The sequence below is a fragment of the Urtica dioica genome, chromosome 4, assembly GCF_054948205.1.
Source record: "Urtica dioica subsp. dioica isolate 48M chromosome 4, U.dioica_male_clone48M_v1_H2, whole genome shotgun sequence".
NCBI lineage: Eukaryota > Viridiplantae > Streptophyta > Magnoliopsida > Rosales > Urticaceae > Urtica > Urtica dioica.
The window spans coordinates 20,578,839-20,606,186 of record NC_142759.1 but is presented as its reverse complement, the minus strand read 5'-3'; the positions used below and the strand labels follow the sequence as shown (position 1 = coordinate 20,606,186).

The 27,348-nt window shown below is 37.2% G+C and overlaps 2 protein-coding genes across 2 annotated transcripts; one reads left to right on the top strand and one right to left on the bottom strand.

Annotated features, from left to right (window-relative positions):
* The first annotated feature begins 11,023 nt into the window (after positions 1–11,023).
* LOC149401131 (uncharacterized) lies at positions 11,024–11,999 on the top strand. The gene has a single exon (XM_089612928.1). It carries the CDS (start codon positions 11,057–11,059, stop codon positions 11,687–11,689), a length of 633 nt encoding a protein of 210 aa, XP_089469054.1. The 5' UTR covers positions 11,024–11,056; the 3' UTR covers positions 11,690–11,999.
* A 12,885-nt stretch (positions 12,000–24,884) lies between these two features.
* LOC149401130 (uncharacterized) lies at positions 24,885–26,434 on the bottom strand. Its single transcript, XM_089610602.1, has 3 exons — positions 25,453–26,434; positions 25,171–25,296; positions 24,885–25,099 (listed from the first exon to the last, which is right to left on the bottom strand). The coding sequence occupies exons 1-3, from the start codon at positions 26,432–26,434 to the stop codon at positions 24,885–24,887; spliced, it is 1,323 nt and encodes a 440-aa protein (XP_089466728.1).
* Positions 26,435–27,348: the final 914 nt, after the last annotated feature.

The following is a 27,348-nucleotide window of genomic DNA, read 5'->3' as shown; positions in this document are numbered from 1 at the left end:
CATAAGGTATGAACTCGACATTTTTGAAAACCAAAGGTTAAACTCGACATTTCACTAAAACACAGGGTATATATGTGTTATTTTTCCTTTAATCTAAGGTCATATTTCTTATTCTTGAAGCTCAATCCGGCTTCCAATATGAGAGTTTGGGTCATACACGAGCCAGAACCTCTCTTAGGCTTTGAAGAAATAGATCGATCCGTTTCTGCATCACCCTTTTGGCACCTCATGTCAATTTAAAAGGACTTCGTTTGAGTTACCTTATTTTAATAAATAATCTCGAAAATACTTCACTTCTTACTACGAAGAATTTCTATTTGTCTTACTAAAACGTAATTGCATTTACATTTTTCTCTTATTTGTTTACTTAATTTAAAAAAAAAATGGTATTTATAAAATGTTTGAAAATTGTCATTCAGAGAATCATAATCTTCAAATGAATTATTGTGAAAGTTTTTCATGCAAATATTTGTGTATATGCTTATAAGCCCAATATAGGGGCCTAAGTTGTGTTATAGGTAATACCCAGCAATTTAATGAAGACTTTCGTGTACACTTTGTTAGTTATAAACAGAGTTCATGCTAAAAGTATATTTTTTTTTTCTTTTTTTTTACAATTTTCAATGCATATGTATCCATGTAAAAAGCCAATATGTAAGGGTTTTTTATATATACGTACTAAATCATGATAGGTTAGTAAAACAATGATAAACATTAATGGTTAATTAAAAACAAAATTCTTAAAACACGATGATGGATAATGCATATAAACTAAAATCTTGATGCAAGAAAAATACAAAGTTAAATCTCAGGAGTTGTCAAATTTAAATGGATCCTAAAATACAATTACCGAATAACAATTACATTCCGAACAAGGTTTTTTTAAAATTAATTTTATATCCATGGATATCATGAGATTTTGACATCTATTGTTCAAAAAAAAAAAAAAATTAACGTATCTATTAATAAATGAAAGAGAGAAAAATGTTAGCCTACAACATTTTGTTTTGTTTTGTCCATGTCAACTCTCTCTCTCTCTCTCTCTCTCTCTCTCTCTCTCTCTCTCTATCTATATACGTCTGAAATGACTTTGTTAGTTATAAATCTCTTAAAAATTGATAATTTATGTAAATTATGTTTTGACTTTCAAATAACACTCTACTACTACCACGTACCATAATCATTATAAAAATTAAGGAACCGATCTTACTTGAAAATATACCGCTTCTTTGTTTTCTCTCAACGCACATGAAAATATTCTATCTTTTTCTAATGTTGGCTTTCATTTCCCCTGGAGAGGTGTGGGACATGATCTTTTTGTGGCTCTAGCTTAAGGGAAAATAGTTTTGTGGTCCTCTTCTTCCTTTTGTTTCATCGGAGTTTTCAACGCGCCTCGACCTTCTCGATTACACTTACCAACGACGCGGCGTAGGATACCTAGTCTCACTCCCATCTCATCTATGTCGTCAGCGCCGGACAATTATTGATGATGTTCGAGTCTTTTGGCTCGATAGTACGAAACATCGATTAGGCGATTCCCCTTCACGAAACTGGTCTTGTCCTTAACATTCAAAATGATCTCTTTTCTTGACTCTATGTCGATGTGGCTGCTTATTTTCTCCGTCTCCTCAAGTATTGTCAACGCTACACAATTCTTGATGATGTTCGAGTCTTTTGGCTCGATATCATGAAACATCGATTGGCCTTATATTTATTCCAATAGCAAATTAGTTTATTTCATTTTCTAACTTGTTATTATGTTTGGATATTGGGTTGTTTCACTTGTGAGTCTTTTATTCATATTTTGGGTTTTTATGTCAAAGTGTTTGTTGACAGTACTGTTGGAAATTAAGTAAATAAAGAGTATTTATTTACATGTGTATGGCTGATATGTGTAACAATTTGAGTGGGGTCCACTCATCTGAATCGAATAATTCCAAGTGATACGGATTCCTCGTAACGAGGGGTATAAAATTGAATATTTGTTTGCCAAAATCGGACCTAGGATGAATGAGAAATTGATGCTCAAAGTGGGCTAAAGAAACACATTTATGTTGTGTTGTGGAAGTGGAATACCAAGAGTCCCACATTGGTTGGGGATGTGTGTAGTTGTAGTGTTTAAATACTATCCTCTTTAATTAGTGGATATCCGAGTGCAAGAGAGGAGAGTGTGTGTGGGTTAACCCTTAACCCCTCACGCACGCACACACATATACACGCGCACCGCCGCCGTCGAGCAGAGCCGGGCTCGGGCTCGGTTTCGGGTTTCGGGAATGTCTCAGATTTGTTTTGAAAGATTACTAATGTGTGGATTTCTTTTGTAGAAATATGACTAACGTGAACGACTCAATGAACATGAATGTTGAGGGGAACGTCAATGAGAATCCCTCCATGGTGAACACCCCGAAGAACTTGATCAACATTGGCCAAATCCCCGTGGCTTTGGGACAAGGCTCGATGGCGGCTACGGCCGGGAACGTACCCGCGCGTCTCGTTCAACCGATGGCGGGTTTGGGCCTAGATGCTCCAAACATGGAAGTTGCTCAAGGGCCTCCCACGATGATGCCGACCGAGAGGCCGGGGAAGTTTGACGGGCTCAACTTCAAACGTTGGCAACAAAAGATGGTCTTCTTCTTGACGACCATAGGACTTGCTCGGTTTTTTACCGAAGATCCTCCGGCCACTCCTCGAGAGGGTGAAGCCGACCCACAAGTGCTTTGGGGCTATGTGGGGTAGAAAGAATCCGACTACCTATGTCGAAACCACGTGTTAAATTGTCTCGCCGACTCTTTATACAACGTGTATAGCTCAAAAGCCTCTTCTAAAGAGCTTTGGGATTCGTTGGATCGAAAGTACAAAACCGATGATGCGGGCTCTAAGAAGTACATTGTGGGTCGCTTTCTCGAGTACAAAATGGTGGACACAAAGACCATTGTGACTCAAGTGCAAGAGCTTCAACTCATTTTCCATGAGATTCAAGCCAAAGGAATGACCATTAGCGAGTCTTTCCAAGTTGCCTCCGTAATAGAGAAATTGCCGCCGGGTTGGAAGGAGTTCAAGAACTACCTCAAGCACAAGCGAAAGGAGATGAGTCTTGAAGACTTGGTTGTTCGCCTCCGAATTGAGGAAGACAATCGTGGCTCCGATAAAAGACTGAGAATCATCTCCGAGCGAGCCAATGTCGTCGAACATGGCGAGAACTCGAAGGGGAAGAAGCACGTCCACAAGCTTGGAGTCAAGGGAGGGACGTTCAAGAAGAAGTACCAACAAAAGATTGTCGGTAAATGCTACAATTGCGACAAAGTTGGTCACTGAGCTGCAGATTGTAGAAAGTCAAAGAAGAAGAAGGAGGCCAATGTTGTGGAGGATGATAATGACCTCATCGTCGCTGTGGTCTCCGAGGTCAACATGATTGACTCGAACCCGAAGGAGTGGTGGCTGGACACTGGAGCAACCCGCCACATCTGCACTGACAAGAACTCTTTCTCCATTCTTGAGTTGCTAGGAGATGGAGAAAAATTGTTCATGGGCAACTCTGACACCTCTGAAGTCAAGGGAGAAGGTGAAGTCTTCTTGAAGATGACCTCTGGGAAGGAGATTAAGCTCACCAAAGTTCTCTACGTGCCCGATATGCGGAAGAATCTTATCTCTGGGACTGTGCTGGATAACCATGGATCTAGAATGGTGTTAGAGTCTCAAAAACTTGTACTTTCTAAAAATGGAATGTATGTGGGCAAGGGCTATGTCAAGAATGGCATGGTCAAAATGAATGTAATGGCCATCAAGGCCAAAGAAATGAATAAAACAACTTCTTCCGCTTATATGATTGAGTCGTCTAATTTATGGCATGGTAGACTAGGTCATATAAATTATGACACGCTAAGGAAATTGATTAATTTTGAGTGTATTCCAAAGTTTAATATTGACTCAAATCATAAATGTGAAATTTGTGTTGAAGCAAAACTAACGAGAACATCCTTTCATAGTGTTGAAAGAAGTAATGAATCCCTCGACTTAATCCATACCGATTTATGTGAATTAAAGTTCATGCCCACAAGAGGTGGTAATAAATATTTTGTGATTTTTATTAACGATTGTACAAAATATTGTTACGTATATTAGCTTAAAAGCAAAGATGAAGCAATTGAAAAATTTGCCATATACAAATTGGAAGTTGAGAATCAACATAATAAGAAGATTAAGAAAGTGCGAAGTGATCGAGGAGGTGAATATGTTGAACCATTTGGTGCCTTTTGTGCACAACATGTAATTATTCACGAAGTCACTCCACCTTATTCTCGTCAATCAAACGGCGTTGCCGAACGTAAGAATTGCACTCTCAAGGAGATGATGAATGCAATGTTGTTAAGTTCTGGGTTACCCCAAGAAATGTGGGGAGAAGCGATCTTGTCTGTAAATTACCTTCTGAACAGGATACCCCAGAAGAAGGAGGATAAGTCTCTGTCTGAGCTATTTATAGGAAAGAGACCTTCCTATAAATACTTGCAAATGTGGGGGTGCTTGGCCAAAGTAATGGCTTTCGCTCTAAAGAAAATGAAGATAGGACCAAAAACTGTAGATTGTATCTTCATTGGGTATTCACACCATAGTAATGCATATAGATTCCTTGTGTATGACTCGGAAAACCCCGATATACACAACGATTTTATTATGAAATCTAAAAATGCTTCGTTCTTTGAACATGTATTTCCTTACAAGTCTAAGGAAGATGAACCAAGGTCATCAAACCAATTTCTTGAGGATATTGAGGAAATAACTCAAGATAATGATGAAGAGTCCGAAGAAGAGATAGAGTCTGAGGGACTTAGACGAAGCAAGCGAGCGAGGGTAGAAAAATCATTTGGTTATGATTTTTTCACCTATATGCTGGAGGCTCCACCTCTAAATTATAAAGAAGTGGTGAACTCCGTTGAGGGTCACTTTAGAAAGAAGCCATAAGAAGTGAAATAGACTCTATCATGCAAAACCACACTTGGGAGTTGGTTAATCTTCCTCCTGGAAGTAAAACGCTTGGATCTAAGTGGATCTTTACGAGAAAGATGAAAGTCGATGGCTCAATTGATAAATATAAGGCACGACTGGTAATCAAAGGGTATAAACAACAAGAGGGTGTTGATTACTTTGATACTTATTCTCCCGTGACGAGAATAACTTCTATTAGATTGATAATTGCAGTTGCCGCATTACACAATCTTGAAATTCATTAAATGGATGTAAAAACTGCCTTTCTTAATGGAGATCTCGAAGAAGAGATCTATATGAATCAACCTGAGGGTTGTATTGCACCTGGACAAGAAAAGAAAGTCTGTAAACTAGTCAAGTCGCTTTATGGCCTTAAACAAGCCCCAAAGCAATGGCATGAGAAATTCGACAACGTTATGATGTCAAATGGATTTAAGATCAACGAGTGTGACAAATGTGTGTACATTAAAACCACTGAACATGGATATGCGATTCTGTGTTTATATGTAGATGACATGTTCATAGTGGGGAGTAATGATCGTATGGTCCAATCCACAAAAGATATATTGAACTCAACGTTCGATATGAAAGATCTGGGAATTGCTGATGTAATTCTGGGGATCAAGATTACCCGAACACCCAATGGGATTGTACTGGGTCAAACACACTATGTTGATAAAATTCTAGACATGTTTGGAAAGGACGATTTTGGAGTCTCGAGAACTCCCATAGACATTAGTCAACACTTGTCTAGAATAAAGGTGAAAGCATCTCTCAAATTGAATATGCGAGGGTGATATGCAGTCTCATGTACTTGATGAGTTGCACGAGACCGGATTTAGCCTACACTGTGAGTAGACTAGCTCGATATACGAGTAATCCAAGTGCTGAACACTAGAAAGTAATCGTAAGGGTAATAAGGTATCTACGATTCACTCGTGATTATGGTCTACACTACACTAGATATCCTGAAGTAATTAAAGGTTTCACTGATGCGAGTTGGATATCTGATATTCAAGATTCGAAAGCCACAAGTGGATATGTATTCACTCTGAGAGGTGCGGCCATATCTTGGAAATCCTCCAAACAAACTGTGATAACGAGATCCACGATGGAATATGAGTTTGCTGCATTGGATAAATGTGGAGAAGAAGCTGAATGGTTAAGGAACTTTGTGGAGGATATTCCTAATTGGACAAAACTTATGTCTGCTATATGTGTATATTGTGATAACCAATCTGCTATTGGTAGGGCACATAATGTGATGTATAATGGTAAGTCTAGACATATCCGTCGACGATATAATACCATTAGACAACTTCTCTCGTCCGGAGTCATTAGTATTGACTATGTTAGGTCCAAAGAGAATATTGCGGATCTGCTAACCAAATGGTTAAATAGGGACCAAGTAGAGAAGACATCTAAAGGAATGGGGCTGAAGCCCATGGCAAATAAAGCCAAGGCAAAGGAAACCCAACCATGATGACTGGAGATCCCAAGATCTTGGTTCAAAGGGACAACCTAATTGTCAAAAGCTATGTGAGGTCACTGTGGGGGAAAACCCCCAGTCCTATTCCTATATTAAACAGTGACACCCGTACGAGGTTAAACTTTGAGTTTTTAATGATTCTATGAGATCGGATATATGAGATTCTGAATGAGCCATGCATAAAAAAATCACCTATGTGAGAGAGAAGTGGGGCCGCTTCGAAAGAGAATTAATTGGGCTTAATTCTTTAGAAACTCTTGCAGAACTAGGCGAATGTTCAGGGCCAAAATGAACATAACTATGAGAACTGAACCTGTGTCAGGGAGATATCAGTGGGGGAAATGTTTATCGTTTATACAAAACGACTAACAGTTCAAAGACAAGATGTCTACTGAGTAGTCAGTAAATATGGCATATCTTTCCGAGGGAAGGTTCAAAGGCTCTGCCTACCTATCCTATACTGGTATTGACCGTAGAATCTATCACCACATCGTGTCGTGTCTTTATAATTGTCGTCTCACAATTTCATTCATGTGGGGGATTGTTGAAAATTAAGTAAATAAAGAGTATTTATTTACATTTGTGGCAACAATTTGAGTGGGGTCCACTCATCGGAATTGAATAATTCCAAGTGATACGGATTCCTCATAACGAGGGGTATAAAATTGAATATTTGTTTGCCAAAATCTGACCTAGGATGAATGAGAAATTAATGCTCAAAGTAGGCTAAAGAAACACATTTATGTTGTGTTGTGGAAGTGGAATACCAAGAGTCCCACATTGGTTGGGGATGAGTGTTGTTGTAGTGTTTAAATACTATCCTCTTTAATTAGTGGATATCCGAGTGCAAGAGAGGAGAGTGTGTGTGGGTTAACCCTTAACCCCTCACGCACGCACACACACATACACGCGCGTCGCCGCTGCCGAGCCGAGCCGGGCTCTGGCTCAGGTTTCGTGTTTTGGGTTTCGGGTTACGGGAATGTCTCGGTCTCGAGCTTTCTTTTTACTACAAATTTCACTTCTGAAAGTTTTAATTCCTCAAATAACTCATGTGTTACGTTTGAGAGTTTTAACCGTGTGCATTATGGCCAACGGTTTGTAGACCGTGTGCTTTAAGGCAATGGTTTTGAGAGCGTTTGTAGCAGCTCTTTATGAGAGTTAATGGAAATAAAAGCCTTTAAGGATGGGCGGTTTTGGCTGGTTCAAATTCGTAACCTCACTCTGCCTTGGCCTATATAAAGGAAGCTAAGCCCTCTCATTCGAACACACCGAAATACACAATCTCCTACTGTTTCCGAGCTTCCTTCTTCCCCAGAAATTCTTCTTTTGTTTTGTCTTGGTGGTAGATTCGCACAGGTCCTAGTTCGTCGAGAGTCAAGCCTATTGGTGCTAAGCTTGCCTCTATAGTACTCGTTGTATCCTGTGAGGCTTTCGCTCACGTATTCCAGCATCCGTGAGAGGGCGATAAAAAACTTCAAGGAAACCGTCCAACGGGTCTCGACTGTTTCTTTCATCTTCTCCGATTCGTTTTTCCGGTTTTAAGGTTTAGCCGGTTTTATTTGTAATTTTTATTTTCGTTTAATTTTTCTTCCATGTAAATTATCTTGTATTTTCCGTCAATATTAATATAATATTGCTAACAAGCACAAGTACAAAAACTACCTTTCTAAAGGTGAAGTTGTACTAATTTTAGTGTGTTTTACCATCTTTCGCTGCAAGAAAGTTAATGCATGATGTGTTATTGTTGGACTATAATTTTGAATTTTTTATAAGTTAGAGTTTGTTATCTCTATTTATATGTATTCTACCCGTTATGTAATTAAAAGTCTCGCATCATCTTAAAAAAATTACAAACCAAGGAAGACTAAGAAATGAAGTGATTGGTGGGCTAATTAAAAGAGAAGCTAAGCCAAAATATTGAGTAGTAAAGCAAGTGCTACGATGGACCCAAGTGACACACGATTCGGAGACCAATTAATATTATAGTACCAGCTTTGTCTCCATATTTTGGGGTAAAACAAAAGATTGTTATCAAAATATTCATATACATATAAACAATACGAGTACATGAAGTTATTAGTTCCCTATAAAGTCATTGCTTTCAGCAACAAAAGAAGAAAAAAAGGCTATGAATTTGCTCACATCATTGCTTGGCTCCAACACCTTAATATGCCACTAGTTGAGTTTGCCTGAATGTCCCACCATTGTCACACACATACATACTATATAATACACACACACGCACACACACACACACACACACATATATATATATATATATATATATATATATATATATATATATATATATATATATATAAAGATACCCTCTGCTTTGTATATGAAGCTAAAGAAGAATTTTTTGGGGGCTGTGTCGTTGAATGCATCACAATAAAACAAGTGGACTAAGAGTCAATAACAGTCCACTGCACTAGGAATAATAAAAAGGGCTAAGAGAGCAAAATGCTAAATATATAAATTTGGTTTGTTTTATTTTGGTTTTGATTTTGATTAGTGGTATAGTGACCAACTATGGATTTATATTTATTAATTATTTGATAGCCGCTCCTGTACAAGAACAACCCCACAGCTACAAATTCATCAACTATTTTATAGTCTCCAATTCACAAAAGCTTTTGGGACTAAAGATTCAACCTTTTCTTTTGTTGTCTTGAGCACCTTCCTATTTTTCCTTTCTTAAAATGTTATATAGTTAGTTGGAATGTAGAATTTGGAATTATTAGGGGCCTTATAAACATACACATATATAGGTGTTTTAATAGTGTCTTTAATTTTTTCTTATTCCATCGACGATTTGGTTTACTTGATAGGCTAAGTCTATTTTCTTACTAGTTAAAATTGATTAGACTGACGCTTAAATGATATCGGCATATTGTTAAAGATATTGTAATTACTAGTTTTGCATAAAATTTAATGTGGAATGTGTATGCGAAAACGACATGTAAGTAAAAACCTACTAATAAATATCGAATTTTAAAGTATCGATAACCCGTGATTTTGAAAAAATTGAAATGTTGAATTAAAAGTTTCGACGAAGTTTTTAAATTCATTGCTATTTTTCTACGGACAACTTTATTATATCCATAATTGAAGTTCTTTTGTTTTATATTTTCAATTCGGTATAAATTCTAAAAAATTGCTAAATTTAAGATTAAACGTCCTTTTTTTAAAAAAATATAACCATTATTGATAATTATATATCTTACAAAACATCTTCAGGTAAGTGTACGTGACTTTTTTTCTTTTTAAATTTTGTGGGGATAAAGTTTGACCAAAGTGTACAACTATAGTACATCATGAATGTTGAAAGCGCAAGCTTAGAAATAGAAGGAACATACCACACTACTCAATATTATTGCAACACCTTAATTAGTATAATGAGTGCTTTAAGAGTGATCAGGTTGAGTTGGCAAACCATTGGGGTGCAATGATTTACACCACCAAAGTCATGTTTTGTCAAATTATAATCCCATTTCCACCCGGATCAAGCTTAAGACAACACCACGTGTCACATACATATCCTTAATATTAATAACTCCAGGCACTTTACATTTTCTATATGTAACAAAATTATGCAACAAATTTTGAAGATGGGTAATTGATTATAAGTGCAATTGCATTATCTTAGTAAACCACTAATCCTAATAATAATTTAGTCACGATATATTTTTTAAGTAATAAAAAGCCATAATTATTAATTACTATAAAAAAAATAAAAAAAAAACATGTAAGCTTGTCACAAGTTGTTTAATATTTTAGCTAAAGATACAATAATAAATTTATGGTTTGCGGCTTGTAACATCATGAGTGATATATTACTATGAAAATCAAATTAATAACAAAAATATTGTGAAGTTTTGTTGTCGTTAATGCTAAAAGTATATCCTAATTTGGACTAGCGATAATATCATATGTTTCACGAGGACATCTCAAAAGGAACTCGAATCCTCTGTCTCATTTCGGTGTCCCTCTAAAAAAATAAGTCATGCCATTATTTTATTTAATTATTTATTTAAAAATAAATTAAAATGATTAAATTGACTTATTTTGATTAGATGGACACAGATTGAGACACCAAAAGAAGATAGAGGATCTGGATTCAAATGGATAATATTATCCATTGTCATTTAATTTGCAAGTTTATCCTGTCACAACTCTATAATATATATATATATATATATATATATATATATATATGTATATATATATATATATTAAAATTGGCCAATAATATACCGTAAAAAAATTTGTTTATAAAAAATATTATTTGCACAACATTGCTAGCTAATATTATCGTAATATACAATATATGAGCTTAAAGTCAAAAGACGATAAATCTCCTACAAAAACAAAGCATAAAATTAAATAGGGGCGTATGATAATTTGGTGTGAATTACCACTAAATCAATATAAGAAAACAAATGTTAATTCATATAAAAGGGGAAGTAATTATAGAAAAGCATTTATCACACACATATATACGTATATATAAACTTCCATTGCTTCTCTTACTTCAAAGCAAGACCAAACTCCAAACTCAATCTCTTTCTCTCTCTCTCCGCAATGCTAACAACAAACTCTGCCATGGAAACCATCCCTCGCCGCCGTCGTAAACCCTCCACCGAGGAAGCCTTCTCATTCCCGAGCACACCCGACGATGACAACGACACGTTCGAATTCGAATCGTGCCTGACACCAGACTCTCCGGCGTCATCCACGGCGGACCACCTGTTCTTCAACGGAAAGCTCCTCCCACACTCCTTCCCGCTCCGCCACCGCTCCTCCTTCTCCTCAACCACCGCCAGCAGCCTCCTCTCCTCCCGCAGCAACAGCACCAACAGCACCAACAGCGGCAGCGCAAGAACCAGCGACGCCTCCGATCGCCGCAGGTCACCCTCGCCGCCCATTCTCCGCCGCCAATTCAGCGGAGTCTCGGCCCAGGTCTACGGCTCCTCGCAGAGGTGGCGCTTCATGCCCGCCGCCGGAGGACCCATCGTCCCGGTGATCCTCAGCCGCGACGGATCGCGCCGGCGGAGCCCTAGGAAGAGCGCCGGCCACGGAGCTGTTGAAAAGAGAACAAAGAAGACGGTGGTGAAGCGGAGGCGGAAATGGAGGATCGGCCGGAGAGTTCTGCGGTGGTTCGTGTCGGCCTGCAAGGAGTGCCACGCCATCCAGCCGCGCCCCAGAAAGTTGTGATCGATGAACAAGAAACAAAGGCTCTTAAACAATCATATATTCTTTGTTTGGTGTTTTCATGAGTTTTTTTTGGATGGGTGTCTTGAAGGAAACGCTAATGATTTGTCGCTGATGTGAAATACATGGTGGGTCTACCTGTAATAGTATATCAGCAGTGAAGCGAGCACTGATATGTATCAGTGCTCTAAAGGAAATGTGATGTATATGACTATGGGCTGTATATGTATTGGAGCATAAGAAAATATGTGTCGTTTGGTTTAGTTTTGTTCTTTTGTAAGTCGTTTAGTTACTTTGTATTAAGTGTCGTTTAGGTCTCTTAGCTATATATAAGCTGTTGTCTTGTACAAGTTTTAATTGAATCGAATAAGAATTTTCTTCACCGTGTATCATTCAAGATCACAGCTTTATCATCTCAAATTCGATTTCTCTCTCAAATCCCTAGAAATCCAATATGGTATCAGAGCAATCTTCCGCGCCATCTGAGTTTACCGATTCCGATTGCATCTTCTTCTCGGTTTCAAGCTCTTCTCTCCGATCGCTTCAATGAAGGAGGAGCTTCATCGTCGGAGCTGCGTCGGACGGTTCAGATTTTCGAATCCGATTCCCTTCCCGTGCTTCCACGGCAGAATCTGGAATCTCATCGACGGAGAGCTCATTCTTTCAATCCAGTGAAGATTCGAGACAACATTCCTTTCTCTCGGTCCAGCGAAGGAACGAGACGGCGTTCAATCTTGAAGTTCAAACGGATCCTTTCAGTAAATGCCATCAAGAAGCTTCTCGGACGAGAGAGAGTTCTTTCTCTGGGCGAATTCCCGTCACCGGCGATCTCGAGAGCAAGGTTGTTGGCTGTCTTCGATAAGATCGTGGCACAGAGTCCATAAATTCTTCAGATTCCTCATCCCGACGTTGTTTCGGCGCTGAAAGATGGAGTCTTGGCGCATTTCTCGTCGATTTCATGGCTCCTCGTCCTATCAAAATTCTTCTCCGGCCAGTCCCGCCGTGTCAATGCTATCCAGAATCTTTCTCCGGCGAATCCCGGCGTATCGAGCCATCAACATCCTTCTCCGGCGAGTCTCTGCCGTGTCAAAGCCCTCCAGATTCACTCCGTCTACCTCGCCTACAAAGCTGCTGCAACCCCTCGCCACCGATGTCCAGACTTTTCCGGTGGTTCAACCGCGGTCTAAAGTTGTGGATCCCAGGAGGTTCAGCGCCGACGTGGTGCAGAGAGTGTGGGAATTCGCGGTGTTCAGTGCCGTGATTATCGGATGAAGTCTCTTCAGAGTTGCTTGGGATTCGGGAGCCAATTTTCAAAGCCAGAGACTGCTCGCTGATTCCGATGATACGTCACAAGTTCCGTTCTTGATTCAGTCCTCCTTCCTCGTCAACGAAGTGGCAGCGATTCGTCTCTGATATCAAGCCAGTTCAGTGAGGTGATTACCGGAGGAAGTCTGCTCAGAGTTGCTTCGCATTCGTGAACAAATTTTGAAGGTCAGAGATCGTCAAGTCTCTCGTGATTTGTTCTTCGCTCGCCGAGTCCAAGTGGGTGATGAACTGATCTGTTCTTCACCAGCGAGTTGATTGTTTCCAAGTTTAGTCCAAGATGAACTTTTCAAGAAAGTTCATCTTGAGGGGGTGTATTGGAGCATAAGAAAATATGTGTCGTTTGGTTTAGTTTTGTTCTTTTGTAAGTCGTTTAGTTACTTTGTATTAAGTGTCGTTTAGGTCTCTCAGCTATATATAAGCTGTTGTCTTGTACAAGTTTTAATTGAATCGAATAAGAATTTTCTTCACTGTGTATCATTTAAGATCACAACTTTATCATCCCAAATAAATTCGATTTCTCTCTCAAATCCCTAGAAATCCAATAATATGAATATGTGTAAACGTTTAAGGTGGTTTGGTGTTTTTGTGACTGAGACTACTAGTACTAGCTAACGTGTAATGATGATTGCTCTGTGTAGTTTGTGACTAATGTGTATTACTTAACTCGAAGTGTATTTGTTTTTCCGATGTCTTCTCTTTTTTTGTTTGTTGGATTTCCGATATCTTCTCTTTTTAGACGTATTTCATAATGCATATTCGTGTCGACACAAAAAAAAAATAATAATAATAATCCGCAATAGCATACTGTAAACGGAAAACAATATAAAATAGCCCAATTAATTGATTAGTCAAATAATATCATTTAGATTTCAGCAAAATAGCTTAAGTTAACGTTGTCAATTTTTTTTAATATTGTGATATAACTATTTCACTAATTTTAGATAAATCTTATCTACGCTGGAATAAAGTGGAGAATATTGATAATAAAGAGTATTTATTATCTTGTGAGCTGCTGATTTTTTAAAAACATTTTAGTGAGGTCCACTCAATGGAATCGGGTAATTATTACATGTTATTATTCTTTGTGGAAAGAGGTTAATATCGATTATAAGTTTGTCAAAATCGGAGCTATAATTAATGAGAAATTGATGCTCAAAGTATGTTTAATGAAACACATTTTATTGTGCAAACACATTAGTTGTGTGTAGCAAATGAAATGCAAGAGTTCCACATAGAGTGTGAATGAACACGTGTGAGCTTATATAACAAATTTGTGCAAGTTTGGATTCCCAATGGTGACCTAATTTTGTAGAGGGGCAAGAGTTTAGGGAAGCATAAGTCCAACACAGTGCGGGTTGCCGCCTTCCGGTCAATCGTGCCGAGTTGGGCTGGGGTTGGGCTTGTTTGTGAAAACTTTTACTTTTTATTGCAAAAATCACTTCCTAAAATTTTAATTTTGCAACTAACTCTTTAATTATTTTGAGAATTAAAACAAAATCTATTATAAATGTGGTAATTATGCTACGGTTTTATCCTTAATAAATGCAAACGGTTTTGTATTGATCCTGATGAATAAAAAATGTGTATATGGCTGTTATGCTAAGTAATGAGATTTAATGGAATTAAAAGCTACAGTTTTGTCTGGTTTCAAATGGTGTAACCACTCAGACAATTGGCCTATAGAAGGTGGCCTTGTTCTCTCATTCGAACACACCCCAAAAACGTATTCTCTATGATATTTCTCTCTTCTCAAAATTGCTTTGTTTTTCTTTGTAGTCGATGGTTGGTTATTTTACAGCTTTAGTTCGTCGGAGAAGTTTTGTTGGTGTAAAACTCTTCTCATATCACTATTGTATCCGGAGAGGTAAATTGGTCATCATTTTTCAACACCCGAGGGAGAGTAATATTACTCTAAGAAAACCTTCAAACGGTCATCAACGTTCTTCATCCTTTCTTATTTGTTTCTTGTACCTTTTTGTTGTTGTTCGGCTGTATATTTATTTTTTGCCACTGTCTTCTGAAAATTATTTTATTTCTTTTATTTTCAGCAAGTTTGTCTAATTTGTCTCGCAAAATAAATATTATTTTTCTATAATATTTCTAACAATCTATTTTACAAATATATTAATTTCAATTGGTTATTTCGATAAAACTGTTGGATCCTTAATCCAGCGTTGAGCTAATATGCTATATAATTATGTATTCTGGACTGTCAATAAAGGTAGCCCATTTAAAAGTTATCTAATATGATTTTTTTAAATCTATTTTCTATATCATATGGATTTCGACATCTATATTATTAAATTCGACTCACCTTCTAAAATTCAACCAAAATCCAAAATTTAACGTATCTATCAGTAAATGAAAAAGAGAGAAATGTTAGCTTACAACATTTTGTTTCATGTTGTCCCTGCAAATTCTCTCTCTCTCTCTCTCTCTCTCTCTCTCTCTCTCTCTCTCTCTCTCTCTCTCTCTCTCTCTCTCTCTCTTTGTTAGTTATAAATCTCTTAAAAATTGATAATTAATGTAACAATTATTTAGCAAAATAGCCAAATCAAACCTTTAACATTGCTAAATAGCCAAGGTTTTGTAAATACTAAGTAAATAGCCAGATATCATTTAAGACACATCTGCATTTACTAAAATGCCCAGGCTTCCCCGCCCATAAGCACACGGTTGACTTAAAAAAAAAATAAAAAAATAAAAGAGGTATAATAACTGCAAACGAGAATCCAGGAATAATAACTGCAATGAATTATCCATTATCTCTCCACCAATATTCAATTTGCCATTATTAAGAAAAAACTCCCACACGACACAGCACAACCCCGAATCCAATCGGAATTGAATTGACCTTTCTATCGCTATCATCACCCCCGACGATCACCGCACAGAGCTCAGCTTCTCTTATCTCCGAATCCCAGATCGGTCGGCGATGGCGATGGAGATGGGCGATCCGGAGGGGATCGACGGAGTCCGGATGACGTGGAACGCGTGGCCGCGGACGTGATCCAACACGCGGCTTGCGTGTCTCCGATCCGATCCCACCCCGAAATCCCGACCCTTCCGTACACCCCGAAATACCGACCCTTCCCACACGCAAGTGGACCTCGCTGCCAAGATCTGGATCTGCCCAGGTATGCATGTGTTGTAATACAAAATCATGTGTCATTAAGTGATTATTATGTTTATTGTAAATCCTTTTGAATGTTTAAATGTTGTTGGAACGAGTTTGATGTATAAATCTTGATGTGTTATATCTATATCTTGATGCGCAGTAAAATGAAATCATGTATCAATGTGTTAGTTTTCCCGATATACCATTGTGAATGCGTTTAGAAAATTGGGTGTTTGGATGTTAGAAGAAAAAATTGGAGTCGACATATTTTGTAGTAAATCTGAGTAAATATTGGATAGTCTAAGTTATTTGGACCTTTTCTTTATTTACACATATTTACTGCTGAGTTTGGATGTTAGAAGAAAATAATAGTAGTCGACATATTTTGCAGTAAATATTGGATAGTCTAAGTTTTTTGGATCAAATATTTATTTACACATATTTATTGTTGAGTTTGGATGTTAGAAGAAAATAATAGTAGTCGACATTTTTTTGCAGTAAATCTGAGTAAATATTACACATATTTACATCTCAAGAAGAACGGCGAACCAGTTGCAGTGAAGCTTGCCATCAATGAGAGACCAAAACGCGTTATAAAGAAACCAGCAATGCTAATGATGTGTATTTTGAGATTTATGTTTGCTAACTCTTTTGGTACTTTGGATTCTTCGTTAATCCAAAGAAACATATATATGAGTAAATTTTGTCATTACTAAGACCTATATTTTTTGATGTTATTGGTTAAACTGAAACATGACTTATGTAAATCTGGGTAAATAACATATCGACGCAAATGTAAATGAACACTCAACCAACATTATTTACATTAGTTTACTGATCCCTACAGAAATCAAGAATGCAATATAAATCTGGACGAAGAATATAAGAAATAATATATAAAAAGAAACAAAAAAATTACAACTGCCACGTCCATTTAGTTCCTAAAATAAAGGGATCATTAATAGACTAAATCATGTTCACACTTATATCAGGAAATACAATTCCAAAAATTTCGGGAATAAATTTCATCCGAAAATTCAAATTAGTAATTCAAAATTCAAATGCTCATGGGCAATTTCGGAAATAAAAAAACCTATTATTGGGCCACGTCATCCGAATGGCTATTTACTTAGTATTTACAAAACATTGGCTATTTAGCAATTTTAAAGGTTTGAGTTGGCTATTTTGCTAAATTACCCTTAATGTAATTTATGTTTTGACTTTCAAATAACTCTCTACTACTACCATGTACCATAATCATTGTAAAAATTAAAGAACCGGTCTTACTTGAAAATCTATCGCTTCCTTGTTCTCTCTCAGCACACATAAAAAATAAGGTTATATAGGTATATAACCACACGGCTTTAGTGATTTTGATTTTAGCCAACATTCTTTTAATTTCTTGTTAATAGCCATAGCAATCTATTTACAGCATGTTAAAACACTTAAATGTCCTCAAATAACTCCCGCGCGCCCATTTTCACCCCAATTATTAAAAAAAATCGTGCATTAATTAGAATTCCGAAAATGAGGCTAAATTGTCGAACCACTAATAACCATTTACACGCTTTAAAAACCCATTTTTTAAACTAAAAAAAAACCAACAGTGATTCAGAGTCAATTCTCGACCCTCTCCGACCCACTCTTGCCCCAGCCCCTCTACTTTCTTCCCCAGCCTGGAGGCTTTTCCGACGACGCCGCGGCCGAGGATGACGATGATTTCAAAACCCTGCGGCCGAGGATAACATTTCCGTCGACCCTTTCCGACCCACTCTTGCCCCAACCCCTCTATTTTGCGCATCTCTTTTTCTTCTTTTTGAGTTTCATGTTTCCATGTGGATTTAATTTTCATTTTGGACTCAGTTTTATGTTTCCATGTGGATCTACCACAAAAGTTGTTGTCCATACCTTATAGCCCAGGTTATGTTAATCGATTGAATGTTGTGTAAATTTGTGTTATTTAGATTTAATCTCGTGTATGTGGAAATGTTATGTATATTTAGTGTTTATGAGTTTTTGAAGGCATGCGTAAATCAAACAATCTGTTAATTTTTGTTGTTGGAGATTGAAAGGGAGTTCTTGACTATATTTTTGTGTTGATGATATTGAGTTTTTGGAATTTTCAATATTTTCTTGATTTTAAGACTTTATTTACGATACTAAAAAAATTGGGGTTTCTGGGTTTTGATTGCATATTCTGTAATATGCAAATATCTGTACCTAAATTTACATTATATTTACAAAAATTTACGTATTGTAAATATCAGTATTCCAGTGGATATTTTACAACCAATTTACAACATAAATGTAAATTAGGACGTATTTTCTTCTTCAAAACCATGAAAAAACGAACAAAAATGAAAGAATCCAAAAAAATGAGCGTCATCCAGTTTGAATTTCGATATCACACAAATACAAGCAACAAAATCGTTAATTTAGTCACAATTAAGGAATAAAATCAACGTAATCTGATTCCCATAACTAATTGCTAATAAATAGGAAATTATCTTTTATTAAAATCACATTTCAGCAATAAATTAAGAATATATTTACAGACTTTATATTAATGTTTTGCCACGAAAATAGAAACTAACTATCAAAAGTCAACCCTTGAAATCTTCAAAATCCACACGTCCAAAAATTCAAAAAAAACACGTTAACTATACTTTCCTAATCGGTTTGATTCAAAATTTAAAAAAAAACTGCCTAAATTATAATTAGCAGCCGAATTAATAAGGTGAAAAGTGTAAAAAAAAATCCAATTAATGAGATGCCACGTTAGCATCTTGGCTATTTACATATTATTAACGAAAGATTGGCTAAAACACAATTGTCAGCGTTTATGTGGCTTACGTAGCCAATTTTTTGTAAAAAATATTCTAGCTTTTTCTAATGGCTTTCGTTTCCTGGAAAGATGTGTGACATGATTTTGGTGGCTCCAGATTAAGGGGAAATAGTGTTGTGATCCTCTTCTTCTCTTTGTTTCATCGGAGTTTTCAACGCTCATCGATTTTCTCTTTTACACTTACCAATGACGCGGCGTAAGATATCTACTCTCACTCCCATCTCATCTATGTCCTCGGCGCCGAACAACATATTTAAATGGTGTACGCTGATTTAAATCTAATATTTTTGTGACAGAGTATTATTTATTTTTGTGATATATACGTCTTCTAGTCTAATATTTATTTATTTATTTTTGTGGCAGAATAATATAGTTATTATTAGGCTGCTCATTATTTTCATCTACATCGTTTCAAACAAGGATTAAAATCCCGCGGAAACCGTCCGAAACTCGTCCGGAAAATGGGTTTAGAGGACTATCCAGCACAGTTCAAGGCAAAACCGTGCGGTTCCTTGAGATAAAAAGATATAATTTGAATATTGATAAATACTCTCTTTTATTATAGAAATTTCATAGTAAGTTGCCACTTAAAACATTTCAATTATAAAATAGCTTTTTTGGCATATGTGGCATTATTTAGTTTTTGTTCATTCACCGTTGTATCCCTAATTATTTTTTATTTTTTTTTCTTTGCGAGATGAGAATGGAAACCGTTCAGATGCAGTACGTATATATAACCGCTCTATATTTATTTTGATTTATTTTGTACCTTTTCTTCATTGTCTCATCATTCTTATTGCTACTAAAAATTACGTCTAGCTTTGTTTACTTTAGTTTATTTTAGTTTATACTTGACATATTTATATGAGATTCATAGCCAACGTATTGAATTTTAATTTAAAATATATTGCAGATTTGTAGCAGATTCGTGGATGTATATGTAAGATATATCCCTTAATATTATAACTTAGTTATTAGAAATTAAATCTTATTTAAATTAGTTAATATGAGAGAGAGTATTTAAAAATTAATTATTCGCTAAAAACATGGGAATTAATTTTTTTATTTATTGATTAATTGTGTTTGTTTTATGGGAGTTTTCGAAAACTAGGAGTAAAAAACGTCCAAATAACTTTTTTGGACGTTTTTTTAAAAGGTCAGCAATAGGACCTCTTCAATTATTTCTATTTATGTAATTACTATTATACCCTTATTTATTTTCTATTTATTTTTTTGTAAAGAATCCCAAAAACTAAACCCTACTCTCATCTCTCCTTCTTTCTTTTCCTTCATTTATTATCGGTTTCATCTCCTCCATTGTCTCTGTCGCATCTCCTCCATTGCACATGTTTCATCTCCTCCATTGTCTCCTTCGCGTCTCCGTCGCATCTCCTCCATTGGCGTCATGTCTCATTGTCGTCCGGGTGTCTGGATCTCAGCCGGCGTCCATCCTATCTCTCTAACTTGACGGCCATCCCTCCTCTCTCTCTTAGTTCGCGCTGTCCGTCGTCTTCCAAGGCCACCCACCTTCGCCGCCGTCTCTCTCTGCCCGTTCCGGCGCAGCAAGCTCCCACATTGACACTATTTTCGCTCTTTATTCCGGTAAGCTCCCTCATACATAGTCATTTCGTTACAGTGTTTGTGACCAACGTTGTCACGAAAGCTTCAACATGACTCCATATTTCGTGACAATATAGTCACAAAATGAAATAATTTCGTGACTGTCACGAAACTAAATTATTTCGTGACACCCATAGTCACGAAAGCTTCAGCATGACTCCATATTTCGTGACAATATAGTCACAAAACGAAATTATTTCGTGACACTATTGTCACGAAACTAAATTATTTCGTGACACTATTGTCACGAAACTAAATTATTTCGTGACACCCATAGTCACGAAAGCTTCAGCATGACTCCATATTTCGTGACAATATTGTCACGAAACTAAATTTTTCGTGACACCCATAGTCACGAAAGCTTCAGCATGACTCCATATTTCGTGACAATATTGTCACGAAACTAAATTATTTCGTGACACCATAGTCACGAAACTAAAGTCTACAATGACAACATAGTCACAAAACATGAAGACATTATATAATATGGATTCAAGAGCTTACTATATATCTGACAACGTTGTATGTACTGAAAAGGATTTCGTGACTACCTTTTTTGGTCACGAAAACTTCTTATCGAAGTATTTCCCATAAATTATTATTATTATAATGCATAACTAAAATGGTATTGGGTGTGGAACAGGTGCATCCATCATCGGTGTACGAGTTTGAAGTCGTTGATAGAGAGGGGCAAAAGTGGGCTGTAAATTTGAGAGAGAAGACATGTAGTTGCCGTGTCTTTCAAACTGACAACTTTATCTGTCCCCACGGCATTGCGGCTTGCGGTTTTCGAAACTTCGCAGTTGAGAAGTACATATCAAATTACTACACCACCGAATATTGGAGAAGTTGTTATGCAGGTGTAATTCATCCAATTGGCAGCGAGGAGTCATGGAATTTTCCAGGGGAAGTCACGCAAAAAATAGTAAATCCACCTCATGTTGCGGCTCGTGCCGCCGGAAGACCGAAAAAGAAAAGAATACCCTCTCAATGGGAAGAGGATGAGGATAGAAGGAATAAATGCAATCAGTGTGGTGGAGTGGACATAATTGAGCCACATGTCGCAATGCAATCCCGACCCACTATAGCCGACCCCGAACATGAGTTAGATTGTTCCTTTTTTTTAGAATTTTTATTTGACTAGTTCTAACAACGCGCGTTGCGCGAGTTAGAAAAATTATGATTGTTGTTAAACAAAAGGTGGAAAATAAAAATAAGGAAAATAAAGTAAGGTGAAGATTTATAATTGTATTAGATTAAAGGGTAATTAAGTTAAATGGCCTCCCAAAAATAAGCAAATTTTTTTAGCCCACCTTTCGTTAATATGTTGTAAATAGCCAGTGTCATTTCTTTACAGCAGACGAAATGACACATATGTCTAACAGTTTCCCGCCCAAGAAATATATTCATTTAATTAAAAAAGAATAAATCAGATTTCGACATTAAGTACTCGTGCGGATTTCGAGGGATATTCATTTAAACCAAATTAAAACCACCACAAGTAACCTAACGAAACACAATCCAAAAGGAAATAAATATGCAGAAACCCTAAGCAGCGATCACTCTCTCCACAACCCACCCTTCCCTCCGAAACCACCACACCACTCCATCAAACCCTCCTCCTTCTCTCTCCGCCTCATCGCCGCCGCCATCCTCGCCAACGACGATGACGAAGACGACGGAGAAGAACAAATCTCCGGCGAAGGAGAGAGTTGCGCGTACTCGCAGCTGATCATGGTCCTGGACGTGATCTGGAACCTCACCTTCGTCCTCGTCTCGTTCTTCGTCCTCGTCTCGACGTTCCACGAGAAGAATGGGCGCCGGCTTGGACCTTCGCGCGGGCCCGCCCGTCGTCCACGCAAAGAGGCAGATCTACCACGAAGAACAACCTCGTCGCCGAAAAAAACTCCGGCGCCTCTCACTTCGTCCTCCTCTCCGCGATCTGCGGCCAAATGTCCCGATCGGAATCATGGACTCCGCGAAGAACAATTTTTTTTTTTGTTGTTGCTCACATTTTGATTTAAGCTTCGGTCTAGGTTTGCTGGGCTTGGGATAAATGTTGGATTACAGTGACAGTGTTGTTGTTGGATTACAGTTACAGTATGTTCGTGTAAATAGAAAACATATTTACAGTATATTCGTGTAAATACAAAGCATATTTACAGTATATTCATTGTAAATACAAAGCATATTTACACTATATTCACTGTAAATACAAAGCATATTTACAGTATATTCGTGTAAATAAACTAAAAAAATTCTAGAAAAATTTTGGGCACGAAAATTCTGAAAATTATGAATATATGGAAGAAAAAATAATATCAATAAATGAATAATATATTTACACATTTTATCCATATAAATTGCCACGAAAATAGATATTAATTACCTAAAGTCAACGCTGAAAACTTCCAAATACATAACAATAAATGGGCTATTAACTTTCAAAATCTGCAGGAAATTTCAAATTTCAAATTTAAAAACTTCCCTATTCGGTTTCATTATTTGATTCGAAATTTGAAAAAAAAAAACTGCCTAATTAAAAAAATATGCGAATTAAATAAGGGCAAAATTGTAAACCTAATTTAATTAATAAGGTGCCATGTAAGCAATATGCTATTTACAGGAAATTAACGAAAGGTTGGCTAAAAAAAATTGCTAGTGTTTAAGATGGTTACGCAGCCAATTATTTGTAAATTAAATTTAGCAAAATTGTTGTCAATGATTTTTTAAAAATAACAAAAAGGTAGGGAAAAAAACTCTTTTATGATTCAAAGTTTTTCAAAATACTGCATATTTTTCTACCTGTCAGATTTCTTAAAAGTATTATGGGAAAAAAATTAGTTAAATAAAAGGTGAAGTTAAATTTTGATAAAATAAATAAAAAAAAGATATAGAGAAATAGAAATTAAAAAAGTTTCTTATATTTATATTAATATAAAATCTACGTATAATATTAGTACGACATAGTTTTTCAAATCAAGGAAAAAATGCCGTTTTCGTTGCCGTTTCAAGCCTCCTGATTTACGGAAAATCGTCATGCCGATGGAAAACCCAACGGAAAAATTGTGGAAAAGGGCAAGTGAAATACCGTTTTCCATGGAAAACCGATGTGCCGACGGAAAACCGAACGGAAATAATGTGGCGAAACAAACACATAAATATATATTTTTAAATGTAGTTCAAATTTAAAACACTTTAAATCATACATATCTAGCATAAATGTTCCATTTGTTCATGAAATAAATATGTTTCACAAACATATAGTTACAATATTAAAAAAAAAATGTATCAATAGAATCCCGATAGACGTCCCGGTTGGATATTCCCCTGGTATGATTGTTAGATGTTTTGAACATGCATGTCGTAGTCAGCTTGATCGTACCTCACAGCTGCACTTATCAGTGGGCATCCCCGGTGCACATGCTATGATGTGCTCGGCATCGAACCGATCTACACGTACACCGTACATACGACGTCCACGTCCTTGCGAATTCACCTGTGGTTGTGGCACTCCTATCGGATTAGGATAACGGTAAGAAGGACAAGTATACGAACCGTCACTCTGTGTGTCTAACGTGGTGAATGACATTGTGTCGAACTGAGACATCAAGTGATCGACGCCGTATTCACTACCAGATGACATGTACGCTCCATATCCTTGTTGGAAGTCACCGCCGTAATCACTACCAGAAGACATGTAATGCGTGGGCGCTCTCTGTGTTCCTCCACCGTAATACGATCCGGTCTCAAAGTCAAAGTAGTCTCCGGGTCTGTTAAACATGTAATATATTACTTTCCATATTCATCATACGTACATTGTTTGTGAACTCCGACATGAATAAATGCGAATACACTAACCTGTCTGATCTTTGACGTCGTGACCCGTGATCAGAATCTTGCGTGGCTTGATAACCTTGCTCCATAGTCCACGGCTCGTAATGTTGGCTACCACCACCACCACCACCGCTACCACCACCAACGTCTTGACTAGCTGGATAACCGCCAAAGTCACCACCGTCTCCACCATCCTCACCGTCGTTAGGACCACGTCCATCCTTTGATGATCCATGCGAAGTATGACCGACGTATTCGCTCAAGACAGTGTCGACATCAACACCTTCCGCCCGGGCCTGTGAGGCGACGTGTGGGTCGGGGTTCCGATCTTTATCGTCGAAGCGAACTGGGTGGATCCATTGTAGGAGTTCATCATCGTCGACATTGTCGCCCATAATCTCCATTGATCTTTGGATCATATCCAACGGATCCTTCCTGTCGACGACGTCGTTTTAGATATCTCGTAATTGCAGCTTCATGTTGTAGCTACAAAAGACGAGTTCCTCAAGTCTCTTATACGCCAGTCGGTTTCGCTGCTTAGTGTGGACAAGTGCAAACGTGCTCCAATTTCGCTCGCACCCCGATGATGGTGCGGTCTGAGAAAGGATTCTCATCGCCAACTTTCTCAACGTGGGGGTTTGAATTCCAAACATCGCCCACCATTCTCCTAACAAAATGAAGAAACTCCGTAAATATGACACTATGATATGAACATCGGGAATAAGAAATAGTTCTTACCGGAAGCCATCTTCTTCCTTCCCGCTACTGTGGATTTATTACCGAACATGCCTTTCGCGTCGCGGAATTTTATAAGTTCGTTCCCGATGTCGTCGCAGTCATCGTTGGGGAATAGCCGCTCAAACACTTATGTAACCGCCGTAAGATGTTCAGGTGCCTTGGTGATCTTCGGATTGTATTGGAATTTTGGATTTAGGTAGTGAGCTGCAAGATAAATAATCATAGATAAAAATTAAAAATTATACAACGATGTTCACAAAGAATAAGTGAAATGAGTAATACCTGCTTGGTGCAACGGATAGTCAAGTTGTCTATTCCATCTCTGAACCGCAATTTTAACCACCCATTGCTTTTTTGGGATGCTTTCCAACTTCTTTTTCATTAAATCGAAGACGTGGTAAAGCAAACCCATCGTCGGAACATCTTCTGTATCAACGAGACACAGAGCATAGTACATAGGCTCGAACACCTTGCACACGCTATCAATATGGAGCCAAAAGTTATTGTCCAATACTTTTGACTCCACAAACTGCCCAGCTGCAGTTTGACGGAAGGAACATCGGTCCCACCAATCCGACGTGAACATCTTTTTCAACCCGAGTCGACTGCTCTTGAGACTCGTTAAGGCCATGTAGTTCCTGGCGAATCTCGTCGGACCGGGACGGATTAGGTCTCCTTGTCCTTCTTCTCGCATCTTCGAGAGGACAACCCCGTGATTGTAGATGAACTTCGTGATTTCTCTACAATTTTTAACAACCTCGACGACAGTTGCTCGTTTACCAACTGCCACAGCTTTATTGATCATGTGTCGAAAATGCGGCGACTTCACTTTGGCGGCTGGTATGTTCTCGTGGATGACGTAGCTGCTAACAGCTTGTCCTAGACGCCTTTTCCATTTAGGATTCGTGATTTCCGGGATCGTAGTTTGTCGTCCACTATCTGGCCGAAAATAAGGTGGTGGTGAAATCCCTGAACCCCCACCAGGGCCGGATCTCCAAGCATCCGGTTGTGTCTCTTGACGGCTTCTTTTAAGAGGTTGCATCATATCACGTTCGTGTTGTTGGTCGGGGTCAAGCTCTACGTGAGTCGGACCGAATCGTCCGGCCACGTGCTCGTCTACGGTTTCTTGAAGGACGCCCTTGTTTTTCTTCTTTTGGACTGTCGCATCTTGTAACGCTAACATCTCCGTGCGTACTTCTGAAGGAACACTCGTACATGCCTTCACGTTTTTCTTCGGATCGTTTCCACTTAAGTGTAACTTCATCCGTGTGATTCCCCCTGGTAACGTGCCCACAATAATTGCACGTGAAGTGATTCGGGTTCGTTGCACCTGGGGTGCAATGCTTACGAACTCCTTCCTCGCTCATCTTCGATATACCTGCATATTGAATTCAACATTTCAATCGAATTTCAACTTGTCAAAAAATTCTTATCAAACTACTTTAATTTCAATATGTCAACAAATTCATAATCTAATTTAAACATGTCAATAAATTATATTCAAAGTTCAAACTAATTTTATTTCAATTCAAACCTTAACAATTTCAATTCATAATCTAATTTAAAGTTTTAAACATGTCAACAAATTTATTTCAACATGTCAATAAATTATATTCTAAGTTCTAACTTATTTCATTTCAATTCAAACCTTAACAATTTCAATTCATAATCTAATTTAAAGTTTTAAACATGTCAACAAATTTATTTTTAAACATGTCAATAAATTATATTCAAAGTTCTAACTTATTTCATTTCAATTCAAACCTTAACAATTTCAATTCATAATCTAATTTAAAGTTTTAAACATGTCAACAAATTTATTTCAACATGTCAACAAATTATATTCAAAGTTCTAACTTTTTCATTTCAATTCAAACCTTAACAATTTCAATTCATAATCTAATTTAAAGTTTTAAACATGTCAACAAATTTATTTTTAAACATGTCAATAAATTATATTCAAAGTTCTAACTTATTTCATTTCAATTCAAAACATAACAATTTCTATTCATAATCTAACTAATTTCATTTCAATATCTCAACAAATTTATTTCAACATCTCAATAAAATTTTCATTTATATGATAAATAAATTTCAATTCTACGTCTAATTAATTGTATTTCCAATTGAACGTTTCCACAACAACAATTTCTATTCAAAATCAAACCACATCAAATG